The following is a 21,094-nucleotide window of genomic DNA, read 5'->3' as shown; positions in this document are numbered from 1 at the left end:
ATCGGAGCAGAAATGAATGAAATAGAGACCAAAAAAACAATAGAAAAAATTAATAAAACCAAGAGCTGGTTCTTTGAAAAGATAAACAAAATTAACAAACCTTTAGCTAGATGCACCAAGAAAAAAAGAGAGAAGGCACAAATAAGTAAAATCAGAAATGAAAGAAGAGAAATTACAACAGACACCTCAGAAATACAAAAGATTATCAGAGAATACTATGAAAAGCTATATGCCAAGCAATTCGACAATCTGGAAGAAATGGATAAATTCTTAGAATCATACAACCTTCCAAACTGGATCAAGAAGAAGTAGAGAATTTGAATAGACCAATCACCAGGAAGGAGATCGAAACAGTAACCAAATCCTCCCCAAAAATAAAAGTCCAGGACCAGACGGCTTCCCTGGTGAATTCTACCAAACATTCAAAGAAGACTTAATACCTATCCTTCTCAAACTCTTCCAAAAAATTAAGGAGGGGGGGAAGCTCCCTAACTCATTCTACGAAGCCGACATTACCCTGATACCAAAACCAGACAAGGACAACACAAAAAAAGAAAATTACAGGCCAATATCACTGATGAGCATCGATGCAAAAATCCTCAACAAAATACTAGCAAATCACATACAACAATATGTTAAAAAGATTATACACCATGATCAAGTGGGATTTATTCCAGGGATGCAGGGATGGTTTAACATTCGCAAATTAATCAATGTGATACACCACATTAATAAAATGAGGAATAAAAATCACATGATCATCTCAATAGATGCAGAGAAAGCATTTGACAAGATATAGCATCCATTTATGATAAAAACTCTGAATAAAATGGGTATAGAAGGAAAGTACCTCAACATAATAAAGGCCATATATGAGAAACCCACAGGTAATATCATCCTCAATGGTGAAAAACTGAAAGCTATCCCTCTAAGAACGGGAACCAGACAAGGATGCCCACTGTCACCACTCCTATTTAACATAGTACTGGAAGTCCTAGCCAGAGCAATCAGGCAAGAAAAAGAAATAAAAGGGATCCAAATTGGAAAGGAAGAAGTGAAACTGTCACTATTTGCAGATGACATGATTTTATATATAGAAAACCCTAAAGAATCCACCAGAAAACTTTTAGAAGTAATAAACGAATATGGTAAAGTTGCAGGATACAAAATCAACATACAAAAATCAGTTGCATTTCTATACACTAACAACGAAGTAGCAGAAAGAGAAATTAAGAATACCATCCCACTTACAATTGCAACAAAAAGAATAAAATACCTAGGAATAAACTTAACCAAAGAGGTGAAAGAGCTGTACACGGCAAACCATAAAACATTGCTGAAAGAAATTGAAGACGACACAAAGAAATGGAAAGATATTCCGTGCTCTTGGATTGGAAGAATTAACATAGTCAAGATGTCCATACTTCCTAAAGCCATCTATAGATTCAATGCAATCCCTATCAAAGTTCCAACAACATTTTTCACAGAAATAGAACAAAGAATCCTAAAGTTTATTTGGAAAAACAAAAGACCCCGAATAGTTAAAGGAATCCTGAGAAAAAAGAACAAAGCTGGAGGTATCACACTCCCTGATTTCAAAATATATACAAAGCTATAGTAACCAAAACAGCATGGTACTGGCACAAAAACAGACACACAGGTCAATGGAATAGAATTGAAAGTCCAGAAATAAACCCACACATCTATGGACAGCTAATCTTTGACAAAGGAGCCAAGAACATACAATGGAGAGAAGAAAGTCTCTTCAACAAATGGTGTTCAGAAAACTGGATAGCCACATGCAAAAAAATGAAAGTAGACCCTTACCTTACACCATACACAAAAATTAACTCAAAATGGATTAAAGACTTGAATGTAAGACCTGAAACTATGAAACTTCTAGAAGAAAACATAGGCAGTATGCTCTTCGACATCGGTCTTAAAGATAGCAACATCTTTTCAAGCACCATGTCTGACCGGGCAAGAGAAACAATAGAAAAAATAAACAAATGGGACTACATCAAACTAAAAAGCTTCTGCACAGCAAAGGAAACCATCAACAAAATGAAAAGACAACCTAACAATTGGGAGAAGATATTTGCAAACCATACATCTGATAAGGGCTTAATCTCCAAAATATACAAAGAACTGATGCATCTCAACAACAAAAAAACTAACAACCGAATTAAAAAATGGGCAAAAGACCTAAACAGACATTTCTCCAAAGAAGATATACAGATGACCAACAGATATGTGAAAAGTTGTTCAAAATCATTAACTATCAGGGAAATGTAAATCAAAACTACAATGAGATATCACCTCACGCCCGTCAGAATGGCTATAATTAACAAGACAGGAAACAACATGTGTTGGAGAGGATGTGGAGAGAAGGGAACTCTCATACACTGCTGGTGGGAGTGCAAACTGGTGCAGCCACTATGGAAAACAGTATGGAGATTCCTCAAAAAATCAAGCACAGAACTACCATATGATCCAGCTGTTCCACTGCTGGCTATTTATCCAAAGAACTTGAAAACACCAATGCGTAAAGATACATGCACCCCTGTGTTCATTGCAGCGTTATTCACAATAGCCAAGACTTGGAAGCAACCTAAGTGCCCATCAAGGGACAAATGGATAAAGAAGATGTGGTATATATACACAATGGAATACTACTCAGCCCTAAGAAATGATGAAATCCAGCCATTTGTGACAACATGGATGGCCATTAAGGATATTATGCAAAGTGAAATAAGTCAGAGGGAGAAGGTCAAATACCGTATGATTTCCCTCATTAAGTAGTAGATAATACAACAATAAACAAACACATAGAGACAGAGATTGGATTGGTGGTTACCAAAGGGGAAGGGGGGAGGGAGGAGGGCGAAAGGGATAATTTGGCACATGTGTGTGGTGATGGGTTGTAATTAGTATATGGGTGGTGAACATGATGTAATCTATGCAGAAATAGAAGTATAATGATGTCCACCTGAAATTTATACAATGTTATAAACTAATGTTACTGCAATAAACAAAAAATTGAAAAAAAAAAAACAAAACACATCCAAATGTTAAAATTAAACATAAAGAAATACAGAGCCAAATACAACCAAATAATGGATTACGCAGTCATTTGGCACCAGCCTCTAAATTTAAACATTCAAGTCGCCTTTGTTTTCTTTTTTTTGCTGAGGAAGATTCACCCTGAGCTAACATTCGTTACCAATCTTCCTCTTTTTTTGCTTGAGGAAGATTAGCCCTGAGCTAACATCTGTGCCAATCTTCCTCTATTTTATATGTGGGTCGCTGCCGCAGCATGGCTGATGAGCAGGGTAGGTCTGCACACGGGATCTGAACCCATGAACCAGGCTGCCGAATTGGAGCGTGCCAAACTTAACCACTGGGCCACGGGGCCAGCCCAAGTATTCTAACTTTTGAGTGTCCTATAGTCATCTATGTAGTATCTGACAGAGCTGAAAATATTCTTTAACTAAAAATTTCTCCATAATATCTGAGTGTGTACCTAGGCTAAATATCTGATAGTCACTTGCTGCCATTCTCAAAGACCTATAATTCTGAGTTAGGACTTCATTTAACAGAAATTGAATAAGAAAAGAAGCTGACTGGATGTAAAATTTAACCTATGACTCAAGCTGTCACTGACCGGGAGACAGATGCCTGTGACAGATCACAAACAGTATTATATGGGGCACCAAAAGGAAAATAAAGTGTGTTTATTTTAATTTTAAATATAAGAAGGTTTTAAAAATTAAGTTGATAGTTCGTATGTATGCTGAATACCCGTTACGTGGTCTGCAGAGTCCTAAGAAGTAAGGAAGCATATAGAGCTAGAGATGAGGCAGAAAAGGAGGTGGGCGAAAGCCAAAGACAAACTCAGCCTGTTTTAAAATTCTGTCTGGGGTGGCTTTGGGCCTAGGACAGAGGAAGCGCTTCTTCACCCTCCTCTAACGCACAGGCCCACTTTTTAGTCCTATGACTCAATTCCTAGGCCACTTTATAACACTGTTCACATTAGGAAATACATTCTAAATTCTAAACAAAGCAGATTTATATGTAGATTTTGCCATTACTTCAACAACACTGGCAAAAGAAAATGAATAATAATAAAATAATAACAATAGTAATAATTATATTTTGCATTTGTATAACACCCCAACTAAGACAATATAAAGAATAAAAACCAGGGGCTGGCCCGGTGATGCAAGCGGTTAAGTGCGCGCGCTCCGCTGCGGTTGCCCGGGGTTCGCCGGTTCGGATCCCAGGTGCGCACTGACGCACCGCTTGTCAAGCCATGCTGTGGCAGCATCCCATATAAAGTGGAGGAAGATGGGCACAGATGTTAGCCCAGGGCCAGTCTTCCTCAGCAAAAAAAGAGGAGGATTGGCAGATGTTAGCACAGGGCTGATCTCCTCACACACACAAAAAAAGAATAAAAACCAGAGCTGACACTGTTCTTCCTATTCAAGGAAACCAGCATTGATGACAACAGCAAGAGCATCAGCACTAACGAGGCGGCTGTAAGGTAAGGGCTCTTACCCAGCTGGTTCTTCATCCCCATGAGCACAGAGTTCATGTGAGCTTTGGAAGCATAGAGCTTGCTCACAGCCTTCCTCGACCTGATCATCTCCTTGGCCAGAACCACACAGACATCCTTCTCTCCCTTCTTGGCAGCATCTTTCACAGACCGTTTGACTTTTTCTTCTTCTCTTTGGATATCTAAATTTAGAACATAACAGAACACCAAAAAATTAAGGGTAAACCAGAAGATTTACTGGCACTCAAATCTGTTCTTATTGTGATCTAAATGTGTCTATTAAATAGAAAAACAGGAGGATATAAACAAAAATAAAATAATTACTGTTGCAAGTATTCATTATGTCCAGATACAACATAAAGTAATTTAAGAGTAAAAAGAAAAGTAAATCCTATTACACTAGACAAAATTTCAAAACTGCTTTTGTGAGCCCATTCTAATGTTTGTTGGTATCGGTACTAAGGAATTTTTAAAATACTGTAAATGCATTCCAGAGCCTGCTCTACTAATCAATAAGCAGTATTCCCACAATTATGGAAGTACAATTTCTGTATAGTCATTAATGATTTAGAAAAACCCGCAACTTAAGGAAAACCTGAACACGTTAGAAGTTATCATAACAGCATTAACTACAGGTAAGATATGTCTATATTATGTGCTTTATGGACAGTAGAGATTTTTCTTTATTGTGGTAAAATACACATGATATAAAAAATTTACCATCTTAACTATTTTTAAGTACACAGTTCAGTGGTATTATGTACATTCATATTGTTGTGAACCATCACCACCATCCATCTCCAGAACTCTCTACAACTTCCAAAACTGAAACTTAAACCCATTAAACAATAACTCCGCATTCCCTCCTCCCGCTAGCCCCTGGTAACCACCATCCTACTTTCTGTCTTTATGAATTTGACTATTTTAGGTACCTTATATAAGCGGAATCATACAGTATTTTTTGTGTGTGTGACTAGCTTATTTCACTTAGCATAACATCCTCAAGGTTCATCCACATTGTAGCATCTTATCAGAATTTCCTTCCTTTTTAAGGCTGAATAATATTTCATTGTGTGTATATACCAAATTTTGTTTATCCACTCATCCATCAATGGACACTTGGGTTGCTTTCAACCTTTACTTATTGTGACTAATGCTGCTATGAACATGAGTATATAAATATCTCTTCGAGATCCTGCTTTCAAATCTTTTGTGTATATACCTATATCACCATAGACTGATTGGCTTAAACAACACAAATTTATTTCTCATAGTTCTGAAGGGTGGCAAGTCCGAGATCAAGATGCCAACAATCAATTTAGTCCCTGGTGAGAACCCCGTGGTTTGCAGATGGCTTCTTGCTATATCCCCACATGGCCAAGAAAGAGATCACCTCTTGTGTTTCTTATAAGAGCACTAATCCCATTCATGAGGGCTATACCCTCAACATATGAAATTTAGGGGCACATAAACATTCAGTCCATAGCACTCTGCCTCTGCCCCCCCTAAAATTTACGTCCTTCTCACATTCCAAATGCATTCATTACATCCCAATAGCCTCAAAAGTCTTAACTCCTTCCAGCAGCAACTCTAATGTCTAAAGTTCAAAGTCTCATCTCAATATCACCTAAATCAGATATCGGTGAGACTCAACATATGATTCACCCTGAGGCAAAATTCCTCTCCAGCGACGACCCTGTGACAGGTACAGGAAAGACATTCCCATTCCAAAGGGAGAAACAGGAAAGAAGGAAGGGGTGACAGGTTCCAAGCATGTCCAAACTCCATGAGATCTTAAGACGCAAGAAAAATCCTCTGTGGCTCAATGCTCTGACTTCTAGCCCACGAGGGTGGTAACGTCACCTGCAGGGCTTGGTGGGGCACCACCACACTGCGGCTTTCTGTGGGGACCCCACCCAAGCTGAGGCTCTCCTGGCAGGGAGTCACACCCCCAGGGCTCTGCCAGTGGTCCTTCCCCTATGGCTTCAGTTGGGGACACTCTGGGATATGAGAACTAAGATGGTGGCCCTGATAATCTCTGAATCAGCTTTGGGGATATTCTTTCCCTTCCTTGATGAAGAGCACAAGTCGAAGCCAAGTGGTTTTATCATCCTGTCCTGTAGAATCTAGTTAAGTCCAACAGCCTTCCTTCATTCTGTATCCATCTCCTTCAGTTCGAACTGGCAGTGATCTTGCTGGGGTGGCTGATAAAGTCCACGGTTCACACCTATACTAACCTCCTTATCAAATGGTCAGTCAGCCATACTCTTAAGTGTCTTCTTTCGAACATGTTTTCTCATTTTTTGCAACATTGATAGACTGAGACTATTCCAAATCTTTAAGTTCTGGTTCCTTTTTGTTTAATAATTCCTTCAATTCATTACTCTCTCCTTGAATTTTACTACAAGCAGTCAGGAAGAATCAAGTCACTCCTTCAACATTTTACTTAGAAATCTCAACTAAATACACAATTTCATTGCTTGCAAGTTCTAATTTCCACAACACACTAGACCCTCAACACAGTTCAGCCAAGTTCTTAGCCACTTTATAACAAGGATGGCCTTTTCTCCACTGTCCAGTAACATGTTCCTCATTTTCGTCTGAGACCTCATCAGAATGGCCTTTACCATCACATTTCTACCAACATTATGTACATGGTTATTACCTGTTCTCTAAGATGGAGGCTTTCTCTCTAGCCCTCCTTTTTTTTTTTTTTCCCTAAGCCCTCACCTGAATCACTTTTAAAGGTCCATTCCTGGCAAAGCAGGCTTCTTCTAGCTTGCAACTCAAAACTCTTCTAAGCCTCTACCCAATTACCCAGGTTCCAAAGCTGCTTCCACATTTTCAGGTATTTGTTACAGCAGCACCCTACTTCATGGTACCAATATCTGTATTAGTCAGTTCAGGCTGCTATAACAAAAATATCATAGATAGGTGGCTTAAACCACAGAAATTTATTTCAAACAGTTCTGAAGGCTGGGAAGTCCAAGATCAAGGTGCTGGCCAATTCAGTTCCCAATGAGAGCCGTTTTCCTGGTTTGCAGATGGATGCCTTCTTCTTCTATCCTAACACAGTGGACAGAGATTATCTTTCTCGTGTCTCTTCTGATAGGGGCACTAATCCCATTCACGAGGGCTCCACATTCACGGCCTAATTACCTCCTAAAGGCTCCCCCCTCCAAATACTGTCACACTGGGGATTAGTGCTTCAACATACGAATTTGGGGAGGAACACAAACATTCAGTCCATAGCAATACTCAAAAGTAGGAATGTTAGATCATATAGTAATTCTATTTTTAATCTTTTGAGGAAAGACAGATTGTTTTCCACAGCTGTTGCACCATTTTAAATTCCCACCAACAGTGACCAATGGTTCCAATTTCTCCAAATCTTTGCCAATACTTTTATTTTCTGTTTTGTTTTGTTTTGATAGCAGCCATCCTAATGGGTGTGAGGTGGTATCTCATTGTGGTTTTTTTTTTTTTTTAATTTTATTTATTTATTTATTTTTCTCCCAAAGCCCCAGTAGATAGTTGTATGTCATAGCTGCACATCCTTCTAGTTGCTGTATGTGGGACGCGGCCACAGCATGGCCGGAGAAGCAGTGCGTTGGTGCATGCCCAGGATCTGAACCCGGGCCGCCAGCAGCGCAGCGCGCGCACTTAACCGCTAAGCCGTGGGGCCGGCCCTCATTGTGGTTTTGATTTGCATTTCCCTAATGATCTGTGATGTTGAGCATCTTTTCATATGCTCATTGGCCATTTATGTATCTTCTTTGGAGAAATATTCTATAGATTTGGAAGTCTATTCAAGTCCTTTGCCCACTTTTGAACAGGGCTGTTTTTAAGCTGTTAAGTTTTAGGAGTTCTATATATATTCTGGATATTAATCCCTTGTCAGATACATGATTTGCAAATATTTTCTCCCATTCTGTGGGTTGCCTTTTCACCCTGTTTACTCTTTTTACTGTGTCTTTGGATTCACAAAATTTTTTAATTTTCATGAAGTGCAATTTATCTACTGTATTTTTTTGTAGCCTGTGGCTTTGGGGTCATACACAAGAAATCACTGCCGAATCTAATGCTGTGAAGTTTTTGTTTTACCCTATGTTTTCTTCTAGGAGTTTTATAGTTTTAGCTTTTACATTTAGATTTTTGATCCATTTTGACTTAATTTTTGTATATGTTTGTTAGGTAAGGGTCCAACCTCATTCTTTTGACTGCGGATATTCAGTTTTCCCAGCATATTTGTCAAAAAGACTTGTCTTTTCCCCACTAAATGGTCTTGGCACACTTGTTGAAAATCATTTGACCATATATGTGAGGTTTTACTACTGGGCTCTCTATTGGACTTCATTGGTCTTTCTAACTGTCTTCATGCCAGTAGCACACTGATTTTCTGTCTACAGCTTTTAGTAAGTTTTGAAACGAGGAAGTGTAAGTCCTCCAACTTTGTTCTTTTTCAAGATTGTTTTGTCACTTAGGGGGTCCCTTGAGATGCCATATGTATTTCAGGATGATTTTTTTATTTCTGCAAAAAACATCTTTGGGATTTTGATAGGGATTGCACTGAATCTGTAGATCACATTGGGTGCTACTGACATCTTAACAATGTTAAGTATTGCAATCCATGGACATGGGATGTCTTTCCACATATTTATGTCTTTAACTTCTTTCAGCAATGTTTTGTAGTTTTCATTGTACAAGTCTTTCACCTCTTTGGCTAAGTTAATTCCTAAGTATTTTATTCTTTTTGATGCTACTGTAAGAGGGACTGTTATGTTAATTTACTTTTAAAACTGTTCACTCTTAGTATACAGAAATACAACTGATTTTTGTGCATTTTGTATCTTGCTATTTTACTGAATTCATTTATTAGTTCTAAAAGTTCTGCTGTGGAATTTTTATGGTTTTATACATGTAAGATCATATCATCTGCAAACACATAATTTTACTTCTTCCCTTCTAATTTGGATGCCTTTTATTTCTTTTACTTGATTAACTGCTCTGGCTAGGGCTTCCAGTACCATGTTCAAGAGAAGTGGCAAAAGCAGGCCTCCTTGCCTTGTTCCTATCTTAGGGGAAAAGCTTTCAATCTTTTACCATTGAATGTAACGTTTGCTGTGGGCTTTTCACATATGGCTTTTATTATGTTGAGTAATTTCCTCCTATTCCTAGTTTGTTGAGTGATTTTTATCATAAAGTGGTGTTGAATTTTGTCAAATCCTTTCTCTGCATCAACTCAGATGATCATGTGGTTTTTTCCCTTCGTTTTGTTGATGTGGTATATTTTGCTGATCTATTTTCACATGTAGAACCATCCTTGCATTCCAGGAATAAATCCCACTTGGTCACAGGACATAATCCTTTTGAATTCTGTTTGCTAGTATTTTGTTGAGGATTTGTGCATTGATGTTCATAAGGGATATTGGTCTGTAGTTTTCTTTTCTGTGTGTCTTTGTCTGGCTTGGTATCAGGGCAATGTTGGCCTTATAGAATGAGTTAGAAAGTGTCCCCTTCTCTTCAGTTTTTTGGAAAAGCACAAGAAGGACTGGTGTTAGTTCTTTAAACATTTGGTAGAAATCACTTGTGAATACATTGGGTCTAGGGCTTTTCTTTGTCAGGAGAGTTTTGATTACTGATTAAATCTCCTTACCAGTTATGTGTCTGTTCAGATTTTCTACTTCTTTGTATTTCAGTCTTGGTAGGTTTTGTGATTCTAGGAATTTGTCTATTTCATCTAGGTTAACCAATTTGTTGGTGCACAACTGTTCACAGTACTCTCTTGTAATATTTCTTATTTCTGTAGCTTCATAGTAAAGCTCACTCTCATTTCTGATTTTAGGCATTTGAGTCTTCTCTCTCTCTTTAAGTCAACCTAGCTAAAGGTTTCTCAATTTTGTTGATGTTTTCAAAGAACTCACTTTTGGTTTCTTTGATTTTTCTTTATTGTTTTCCTATGCTCTATTTTGTTTATCTCTGCTGTAATCTTTATTATTGCCTTCCTTCTGCTAGCTTTAGGTTGAGTTTGCTCCTCTTTTTCTAATTCTGTAAATTGTAAAGTTAGGTTCTTGATTTGACATCATTCTCTTTTTTTTGTTTATTGATGCATAATTTTTTATTAAAGTCATAATAGTTTATAACATTGTGAAATTTCAGTTGTACATTATTATTTGTCAGTCACATATATATGTGCCCCTTTACCCCTTATGCCCACCCCCAACCCCCTTCCTTTTGGTAACCACTAATCTGTTCTCTTTGTCCATGTGTTTATCTTCCACGGATGAGTGAAATCATATGGTGTTTGTCTTTCTCGGTCTGGCTTATTTCACTTAACATAATACCCTTAAGGTCCACCCATGTTGCTGCAAATGGGACAATTTTGTCTTTTTTATGGCTGAGTAGTATTCCATTGTGTGTGTGTGTGTGTGTGTGTGTGTATACATATATACGTATATACACACCACATCTTTTTTTTCCATTCATCAGTTGATGGGCACTTGGGTTGCTTCCACTTCTTGGCTACTGTGAATAATGCTGCAATGAACATAGGGGTGCATAAGTCTCTTTGAATTGTTAATTTCAAGTTTTTTGGATAAATATGCAGTAGTGGGACAGCTGGGTTGTATGGTATTTCTATTTTTAATTTTTTGAGAAACCTCCATACTTTTTTCCTTAGTGGCTGCACCAGTTTGCATTCCCACCAGTGGTGTATGAGGGTTCCCTTTTCTCCATATCCTCTCCAACATCTCTTATTTTTTGTCTTGATAATTTTAGCCATTCTAACAGATATTAAGGTGTTATCTCATTGAAGTTTTGATTTGCATTTCTCTAATGATTATTGATGTTGAACATCTTTTCATGTGCCTGTTGGCCATCTGTATATCTTCTTTGGAAAAATGTCTGTTCATATCCTCTGCCCATTTTTTGAAGAGATCATTCTTCTTTTTTAATATAAAAATTTTTACAGCTATCATTTCCCTGCTTCTGCTACATCCCATAAGTTTTGATATACTGTCTTGTGGTTTTCACTCATTCTAAGTATTTTCTAATTTCCCTTGTGATTTCTTCTTTGACCCATTTGTTGTTTAATAGTGTGTTAACTTTCACATATCTGTGAATTTTCCAGTGCTCCTTCTGTTATTGATTTCTAACCAATCTTTGTTGTGGTCAGCAAAGATATCATATATCTATATTTTAAAATTAACTGAGACTTGTTTGGCCTAACATATGGTCTACCCTGGAGGATGTTCCACGTGCACTTAAGAATGTGTATTCTGTTGTTGTTTGGTAAGAATATTCTGTATATGTCTATTAGATCTGGTTCATTTGTTGTGTTGTTTAACTCCTCTATTTCCTTATTTATCTTCTGTCTGGTTGTTATATCCACTTTTGAGAGTGGATTATTGGGTTATTAAAGTCTTCAACTATTATTGTAGGACTACTTCCCCCTTTAATTCTGTCAATTTCTGCTTCATATATTTTGATGATGTTATTAGGTGCACAGATGTGTATAACTGTTATATCTTCTTACTGTATTGAAAGTTTTATTAACATATAATATCATTCTTTGACTCTTGTAAATTTTTTTGATTTACAGTTTATTTTGTCTTATATTAGCATAGCAATCTCCACTCTCTTTTCGTTACTATTTCCATGAAATACCTTTTTCTGTTCTTTCACTTTCAACCTATTTGTATCTTTGGATCTAAAATGAGTCTCTTGTAGGCAGCATACAGTAGGGTCATTTTTTTTAAAATCCATTCTGTCAAGCTATGTCTTTTAATTGGAGAGTTTAATCTATTTAAATTTAAAGTAATTACTAATAAGGAGGGGCTTACTTTGGCCATTTTGCTATTTTTTCTGTAGGTCTTACAGCTTTCTCGCCCTTCTTTTACTGCATTAATGTCGTCTTTTGTGTTTACTTTTTTGTAATGAAACTTTTCAAGTCCCTTTTCATTTGCTCTTGTGTATAATCTATAGCTTTTTTTCTTTGTGGTTACCATGGGGATTACACTTAATATCCTAAAGTTATAACACTAATTTGAATTTATACGAGCTTAACTTCAATAGCATACAAAAACTTTACTTCTATACAGCTCTGTCCCCACCCCCATTCAGTTACTGATGTCACAAAAGTACATTTTTCTGCACTGTGTGTTCAAAAACATAGCCTAATAATTTTTTTTATGCACAAGTCTCCTAAATCATGTAGAAAACAAAAAATGGAGTTACAAACCAAAGTTACAAAAATACTAACTTTTACAATTGCTCATGTATTTACTTCTAATGGAGATATTTATTTTTTCACATGACTTCAAGTTACTCACTATTATCTTTTCATTTCAACCTTCAGCATTTCTTGCTGGGCAGGTCTAGTGGTAACAAACTTCCTCAGCTTTTGTTTATCCGGGAATGTCTTAATTTCTCCCTTGTTTTGCTGGATATAGGATTCTTGGTTCATAGGTTTCTTCTTTCAGCATTTGAATATATCAACCCACTGCCTTCTGGCCATCGACATTTCTGATGAGAAATCTGCTGAAAATCTTATTGAGGATCCCTTGTATGTGACAAGTTGTTTCTCTCTTGCTGCTTTAAACATTCTCTCTGTCTTTGACTTGCTACAGTTTGATTATAATGTGCTTTGGCATGAGTCTCTTTGAGTTTATCCTACTTAGAGTTAGTGGAACTTCCTGGATGATTATATTCATATGTTTCATAAAATGTGGGAAGTTTTTCTCATTATTTCTTCAAATAATCTCTCTGCCCTTTTCTTTCTCGACTTTCCTTCTGGGACTCCCACAGTGTGTATGTTGGTCTGCTTGATGGTGTCTCACAGGTCGCTTAGGCTCTGTTTACTCCAATTTTATTTTCCCTTCTGTTCTTCAGACTTGATAATTTCAATTCTAATATTTTCAAGTTTACTGATTCTTCTGCCTGCTCCAATCTGCTTTTGAATAACTCTAGTAAATATTTCATTTGTTACTGTACTTTTTTAGCTGCAGAATTTCTTTTCATGTTTTCTTTCTCTTTATTGATATTTTCCATTCTGTTCATACATCATTTTCTTGACTTTGTCCACATCTTACTTTAGTTCTTTGCATATCTTTAAGACAGTTGTTTTAAAGTCTTTGTTTAGTAAATTTGTCATCTAGTCTTTCTCAGGGACATTTTCTGATTTATTTTCCTGTGAATGGCCCATACATTCCTGTTTCTTTGTATGCCTTGTGATTTTTTTTGATGAAAATGGGATATTTGAATCTTATAACAAGATAACTCCAGAAATCAGATTCTCCCACTTCCCCAGGGTTTGCTGGTTTTGTTTTTATTGCTGTAGGGTATCTCTGTGCTAACTCTTCTCATGTCTTTCCAGAGCCTGCTTCCTTCCCTGGGCATGCACAGTGACCTTCTATAATCCCACGTATAAGTGGTTGCTTTTGAATATCTTAGTCCTTGATGTTAGGAATGTAAAATGGTGCAGTGCTGTGGAAAACATTATGGTGGTTCCTTAAAAATTAAATATAGAATTACCATCTGACCCAGCAATTCCATTTTGGGGTATATACACAAAAGAATTGAAAGCAGGGACTTGAGCATATATTTGTACACTCATGTTCATAACAGCATTATTCACAACAGCCAAAAGGTGGAAACAACCCAAATGTCCATTGACAGATGAATAGATTAAAAAAATGAGGTATATACATACAATGGAATATTATTCGGTCTTAAAAAGGAAGGAAATTCTGATACATGCTGTAACATGGATGAAACTTGAAAACATTATGGTAAGTAAAATAAGCCAGACACAAAGGTACAAATACTATTTGATTCCACTCATATGAGGTACTGAGAATAGTCAAATTATACATAGAGACAGAAAGTAGAACAGCGGTTACCAGAGGAATGTGGGGGAGGGAGAAATGGAGAGTTATTGTTTAATGGGTACAGAGTTTCAGCATGGGATGAAGGAAAAGTTCTAGAGATGAATAGTGGCGACGGTTACACAGCAATGTGAATGTACTTGATGTCATGGAACTGTATACTTAAAAAGGGTTAAAATGGTCAATTTTATGTTATGTATACTTTACTATAATAATAAATAAATAAAACAGTAGCAAGAATAGTATGATCCGTTTATAAACAAGTGATTGTGTGTAAATACATGTATAGACAGAAATATATCTGGAAGGATGATTGCCAAAATGTTTGTAGTAGTTATCTTTGGATGATAGGATTTCAATGATTTTAACTTTCAGTGATTTTAAAGTGATTTTAACTTTCTTATTTATACTTTTCTCCACCACTCTGTGTATTATTACCTTTTAGTCATGATGGTGTTGGGGGGAGACCAAGCTATTTTCATTTAAGTAGAGGGCCAAAATGAATGATCTAAATTCAATCTAATATTGCCTTTTATGAGCGTTCTAAATGTGTTACATTTGACTGAAAGCTAAAAATGTGGACTACTGTGAGTCCTCCACGAGAAGATGAGAACTACCTGTAGTTATACTTTGCTTTATTGAAATTACTACTGTTTTTCTCTTTAAACTTTTATTGAAGTATATCATACATACAGAAAAGTACACATAACTGTAGAGCTATATAAATTTCACAAACTAAACACACCCATATAACCAGCAACCAGATCAAGAAACAGAATATTACCACATGCCTTAAGGTCCCTTTATGTCTCCTTAATTGGCCATGCCCCAACAAGGGTAACCAATATCCTGACTTCTAAGATCATAGATTAGTCTTACAGATATTCATTTTTGCACTAATATTTAAAAAAAAAAAAATCCATTCACCTTGACTGCTAATATAAAACCAAATGAAAGACATTGGAAGTATTTGTATGATAAATCCTGATATGCAAGTAACATTTAAAGCAATCACATTACTTCAAAGTCATACTTTGTCTAAAGTACCCAGGTTTTTTTTTGGTATCATCATTAATGTACTAAACCCTCTGCTTGTATGCCAGGTACTGTCCTAAACACTTTACATACATTCACAGATTTAATTGTCAGAACAATTCTATGAGATTCAAAGAATTTTAACAGGGATAGATGGCTAATTGATAGAGACAGAGTTTAAACCTGGTATCATTAACACTTCAAAACCCATGATCTTTTTCTGATATCATGTTAGAGTTAGTTAACTAAAAAATTGCTATGAATGAGAAATAACAGCAAAACACCATGAAAAGAGATAGGGCTTGAGGATAATTTAACAAGATAAATGAGCTACAGATGTGAGAAGGTATACACTGGGCAAAGCACAAAACAGGAATAAATAAGGCTTGTGAGACACTAATTGAATTTATGAGGTTTCTAAAGATGACACTAGTCAATGTTTGTGCTATTATGGTGATAGAGTTTACTTCTATGTATGTTACAAGCCCCATATTGTTATTTTTACTTTAAACAGTCAATAATTTTTAAAAGAAATTTTAAAGAAAGAAAAGAAATTATTTCTATTTACTTAGATACTTACTACTTCCAGCATGCTTCATTCCTCTGGGTAGATCCAAGTTTGTATCTGGTATGATTTTCCTTCAGCTTACAGCTTCCTTTGACATTTTTTTGTACTGTAGATCTACTGGTAACAAATTCTCTTGGCTTTTGTATAAAACTATCTTTACCTCACCTTCACCTTTGAATAATTCTCACTGGATACAGAATTCTAGGATAATGTGCAGGTTTTTTCTTTCATCATATTAAAGATGTTCTGGTTTGCACTGCTTCTGATAAGAAATTTTTAATCATTCTTATTGTTTTCTGTATTTAATGTGTCTTTTTTCTCAGAAAGTTTAATTTCTCTATTGTTAACACTCAGTAATTAGATTATGATATGCCTTAGTACAGTTTTCTTTGTGTTGATCTGTTTGAAGCTCATTATGTTCTCTGGATCTGTGGGTTTAAAGTTTTCATCAGCTATTATTTCATGTGATCCCTTCCTGACTCCTCCTCTTCTGAGACTCAAATTACATGTTAGATCACTTGATATTGTTCCACAGGTCACTAATGCTCTGTTCATTTTTTTTTTTTTTTACTTTTTTCTTTCTGTACTGTGGATAGTTTGTATTACTATCTCCAATTTCACTGATCTTATTTTCTGCAGTGTTTAATCTGCTTGTTAAACCCATTCAGTGAAGTTTTCATTTTATTTCACTTCATTTCAGATCTTTCATCTCTAGAAGTTCCATCTTGTTCTTTTCTGTGTCTTCTATTTATCTCATTATGTTCATGTTTTCCTTTAAATTCCTCACCATATTTATAATAGATGTTTAAAATCTTCGCTTATTTGATAATCTCTGTTTTTTCTGGGTTTATTTATATTGCCTGATTTTTCTCCTGATTATGGGTCACATTTTCCTGCTTCTTCCTAGTAATTTTTCATTGAATGTTGGACACTCCGAATGCTTCATTTTTGGGTGTCTGAATGTTTTGGTCTTCCTTACGTTCAGCTTTATTTTCACAGGCAGTTAACGTGGCCTGCAGATCAGCTTTCAAGACTTGTTTTTAAGCTTTGTTGGTGTGGGCTTATGGTAGCTTTTAATCTAGGGCTACTTCAGCCTTAACATTATGACCCTTCTGGGGTGTCTACTGAATGTCCCAGATGTTCAACACAGTCTCTTCACTGTGTCTGATCAGAATTTGACTATCTCTCAATCCTTGGTTAGCTCTGGGAATTATTTCGTTTACAGCCTCCTGGTAGTTGTCCTGTCCCCAGGTATTGTTCTCTGCCCAACCTCTTGAATCTCATTCTAAATATGCTCAGCTTAGGATTCAGCTAAAGACTCAATGGGACCCCATGCAGATATCTGGCGCTCTTTCTCTGGGTATTGCCTTTCTCTCTGATACTCTGCTCCACAAATTCCAGCTGCTGCAGAGCCTCCTTGAACCCTGATCTCTGTCTCCTCAACTCAGTGAGACCACTATGCTCTGTTTGGAATCCCCTTCCATGAGCTACAATCCAGAATGTTTCTCCAGGAAGAAAATCAGGGCCATATTACGGCTCTCTCTGTTTTCTTTCTTTCAATGATCAAAATCCTGCATTGCCAGTTGTCCAATATTTGAAAAGAGATATTTCAAAGATTTTGTCCAGTTTGTAATTTATTTACAATGGGAGTGCAAGTGCAAGTCCAAAACCATTACTCCATCATGGCTGGGAATGGAATTCGCCTCTCTGTTCTTTTTTTAAGGTGTGATATTGGGATATCTTTATGGTATTACTTTTTCTCCAATCATGAAAGTGATAAAAATCATCACTTTTAAACATTACTATCTCTTTGACAGTCACCTTAATTTTAAGTGGTACTCAACAACAATCAATTTTATTTAGAAATATATTTTCCTCAATTTACAGCCATGCTAAGATAAACAACTAGAGTAGCAGGAAAATGAAATTGCATTCCTTACCTAGCACAATTTATTTAATTTGAATTCCATAAAATCATTTCTTTATAAGTAGGAAGAGGTTTTTTTAGTTCTCTTTTATGGATTAAAACAACACAAATTTATTCCTTTACAATTCTATTAGTCGGAAGTCTAAAATCAAGGTGTTGCAAGGGCTGCATTTCTTCTGAAGGCATCAGGGAAGAATCTGTTTCCTTGTCTTTTCTAGCTTCTAGAGGTCAACTGTACTCCTTGGCTCATGGCCTCTTCCTCCATTTTCAAAGCACATCACTCTGACATCTAGTTCTGTGGTCACATCTGCTTTTCTCTCACTTTTTCTCAACATATTGCCTCTCTCTTATAAAGACCCTTATGATTACATTGGGCCCACCCAGATAACCCAGGATAATCTCCCCACCTCAAGATCCTTCATTTAATCACATCTGCCAAGTCCCTTTTGCTGCGTAAGGTACCATATTCACAGGTTCTGGGGATGAGGACATGGACATCTTCGGGAGACCATTACTTTGTCTACCTCAGTGTGAGTATCTGCTTAGTTTCCAACACTAACCTCTAGGAAATCAGAGATAGATGAACATGGCCCTCCCCTTGAAGAGCTGAATTCCAGGCCTGAGGAAAGATTTAGTTCACATAAAATGTAAAGTTTCTTTGAGTTCATTATGTCTTATTTGTCTTACAATGATTAGAAAGCAAAACAATTAGGACAGCTATAAATAATTAATATAAGAATAAACTATGTCCTACAATACACAGAATCATTTTATTTTTATGAACTAATGCAAAATACAACAAGGGGGTGAGAATAGAAGACAGAAAATGATAATTTACCTCTTATTTGCCTGTCAACAACTCTCATTTCCTTTCTTATCTTCAAAGCCCATTCATTGACCTGGGAAAAATTTTAGACAAGGAATTATATGAGAAGGCAACATTCTTAATTCATTGAATTTTAAAGAATTTTATATTAAGTCTGTATTTATTCCAGACATAAAAGAAATAAAGCCATTTTCAAAGAAAGAGCTTTAGGGCCAAATTCTGTTTTTTTCATCTTTTTATTCAGAGTACACAGAATTTCCAAGCTATTAAGGATTCTTATCTGCAGGCAGGCAGTAAGAAGCACTTTATACAAGACCTCACAGAGAGTTCAGTACCCTGCAAGTACTTAAAGATTTTTGTAGAGGTGCATGGGCAAGGACAGGTTTTAAGAGCATCAGAAGATTTTCAACTTCTACACATATTTATTTCAAAAACTGCTCTGCCTGTGTTATGAAAGTTCACCTTTTCCTTCTCCCTTTTAACAATAATGCTTTTTCATTTTACAAAAGAAAAATATTCTTCTAACCTGTCTCTTGTTACCATGATATATTTCCCTGAGAGGCAAAAACCTCTGAAGCACTACACATAGGGCCAACTGGAAATACTGGCATAGGTGTTGAGAAAATAGTGAACGACTCTAATGATTATCAAATTCTTATGCAAGTAAAGTGTTTTCCAATTCTTCAGTTTCAAAAAAATTGAAGGAAAATCTGAGTTGTCAGCTGATAAATCATTAAAACTAAATTTTACATTAAATCACTGTGCTTTTCGGCATGTGTCACAGAAGGTCAAAGAACTGAGTGACAGTGACACAACAAAATTCCTTCCATTACCATCTACTTACTTATATTAACATGCTTCTCAGCACTTGAGTCTAACGAAGTATAAAATAGGGCTTTCTTCCAGTTTTAGCACCTCAGGATGAAGATCTCTTGTCTACACCTGAAGCCATGCCATCTAAGGGCCCGCTGCAATCGGTGCAGGTCTTTGAATGCAAGAAGATTGCTACAGCCCTGGTACACTGCAAAGGGGGCAACAGCCTCACTAGGTGAATGGGCGACCCCTGGAGATAATCCAACCATGATGTAATACAAGCTACTGGAACCTGTTCTGCTTCTGGGCGAGGAGCGATTAGCTGGCGTGGACCTCCATGTCCATGTAAGAGGCGGTGGTCATGTGGCCCAGATTTACAAAATCCGTCAGTTCACCTCCAAAGCCCTGGTGGCCTTTTACCAGAAGTATGTGGACAGGCTTCCAAGGAGATCACAGACATCCTCATCCAGTATGACTGGATCCTGCTGGTAGCTGACCCCCTGTTGCTGCAAATCCAAAAAGTTCAGAGACCCTGGTGCCCACAATCGCTCCCAGAAATCCTACCAATAAGCCCATTATGAGGATCAGGGTTCACCTTTATAATAAAGAATGGTCGTGGGATTTAAGGTTAAAAAATAAGAAGATAAAGCAGGAATAGAATTGATGCTGAACCTTTTAGCATTCATCCATGGATACATGAACTAAATGGCATAAAAAAACCCATACCATTAAGAGAAGATGTATTTCCAATAAATTTCACTTTCAATGATTTAATTAAAATCATTTAACAAAATCTGTAAAACATTTATTAGGTAACAACTATAGTAACTCCACTCAGAGGAAATATATGTATATTTTTTTTTTGCTGAGGAAGATTTGCCCTGAGTTAACATCTGTACCAATCTTCTATTATTGTGTATGTGGGTCGCCACCACAGTGGGGCTGCCAACAGGTGGTGCAGGTCCACACCTGGGAACCGAACCTAGGCTCCTGAAGCAGAGCATGCCGAACTTAACCACTAGGCCACGGGGCCAGTCCCCAGAGGAAATATTAAAGTACTTAAAACTGTATGGCTATACAATTTTTAAAAATTTTAATGTTATGTTTATAAACTTTTTAAAGTGAAATTCACATAACATACAATTAGCCATTTTAAAATGTACAGTTCAGTGGCAGTTAGTGCCTTCACAATGTCGTGCAGTCACCAACTCTCTCTAGTCTCAAAACTTTTTCAATGTCAGAAGGACACACTATATTCTTTAAATAATCTCTCCCTATGTCCCCTTACCCCCATTCCCTTGCGACCACTAATTTTCTTTTTATCTCTTTTGATCTGCTTATTTTGGGTATTTCATGTTTAAGAAATCATACATATATGGCCTTTTGTGTCTGACTTCTTTCATTTACTGCTGTGTTTTCAAATCCATGTTGTAGCACGTATCAATACTTCAGTCCTTTTAAAGGCTGAATAATATTCCATTTATTA

The 21,094-nt window shown here is 36.6% G+C and overlaps 1 protein-coding gene and 1 pseudogene across 3 annotated transcripts in view; one reads left to right on the top strand and one right to left on the bottom strand.

Moving 5' to 3' along the window:
* The window catches only part of CHMP3 (charged multivesicular body protein 3), an 83,659-nt gene that overhangs the window by 24,001 nt on the left and 38,564 nt on the right, over positions 1–21,094 (bottom strand). For 2 of the 3 annotated variants that reach the window (XM_014792758.2, XM_087436464.1), the window contains exons 2-3: positions 18,808–18,868; positions 4,558–4,737 (exon numbers count right to left, since the gene is read on the bottom strand). In XM_014792758.2, coding sequence (XP_014648244.1) covers positions 4,558–4,737; positions 18,808–18,868 — 241 coding nt within the window. The remainder of the gene's footprint in view (positions 1–4,557; positions 4,738–18,807; positions 18,869–21,094) is intronic. The other variant, XM_087436465.1, reaches the window with a different exon arrangement.
* LOC101393914 (small ribosomal subunit protein uS9 pseudogene) lies at positions 19,746–20,178 on the top strand (annotated as a pseudogene).

The sequence above is a fragment of the Ceratotherium simum genome, chromosome 11 (assembly GCF_057802395.1).
Source record: "Ceratotherium simum simum isolate JZ-2026a chromosome 11, ASM5780239v1, whole genome shotgun sequence".
Lineage (NCBI taxonomy): Eukaryota > Metazoa > Chordata > Mammalia > Perissodactyla > Rhinocerotidae > Ceratotherium > Ceratotherium simum.
This window is presented reverse-complemented; position numbering and strand designations above follow the sequence as displayed.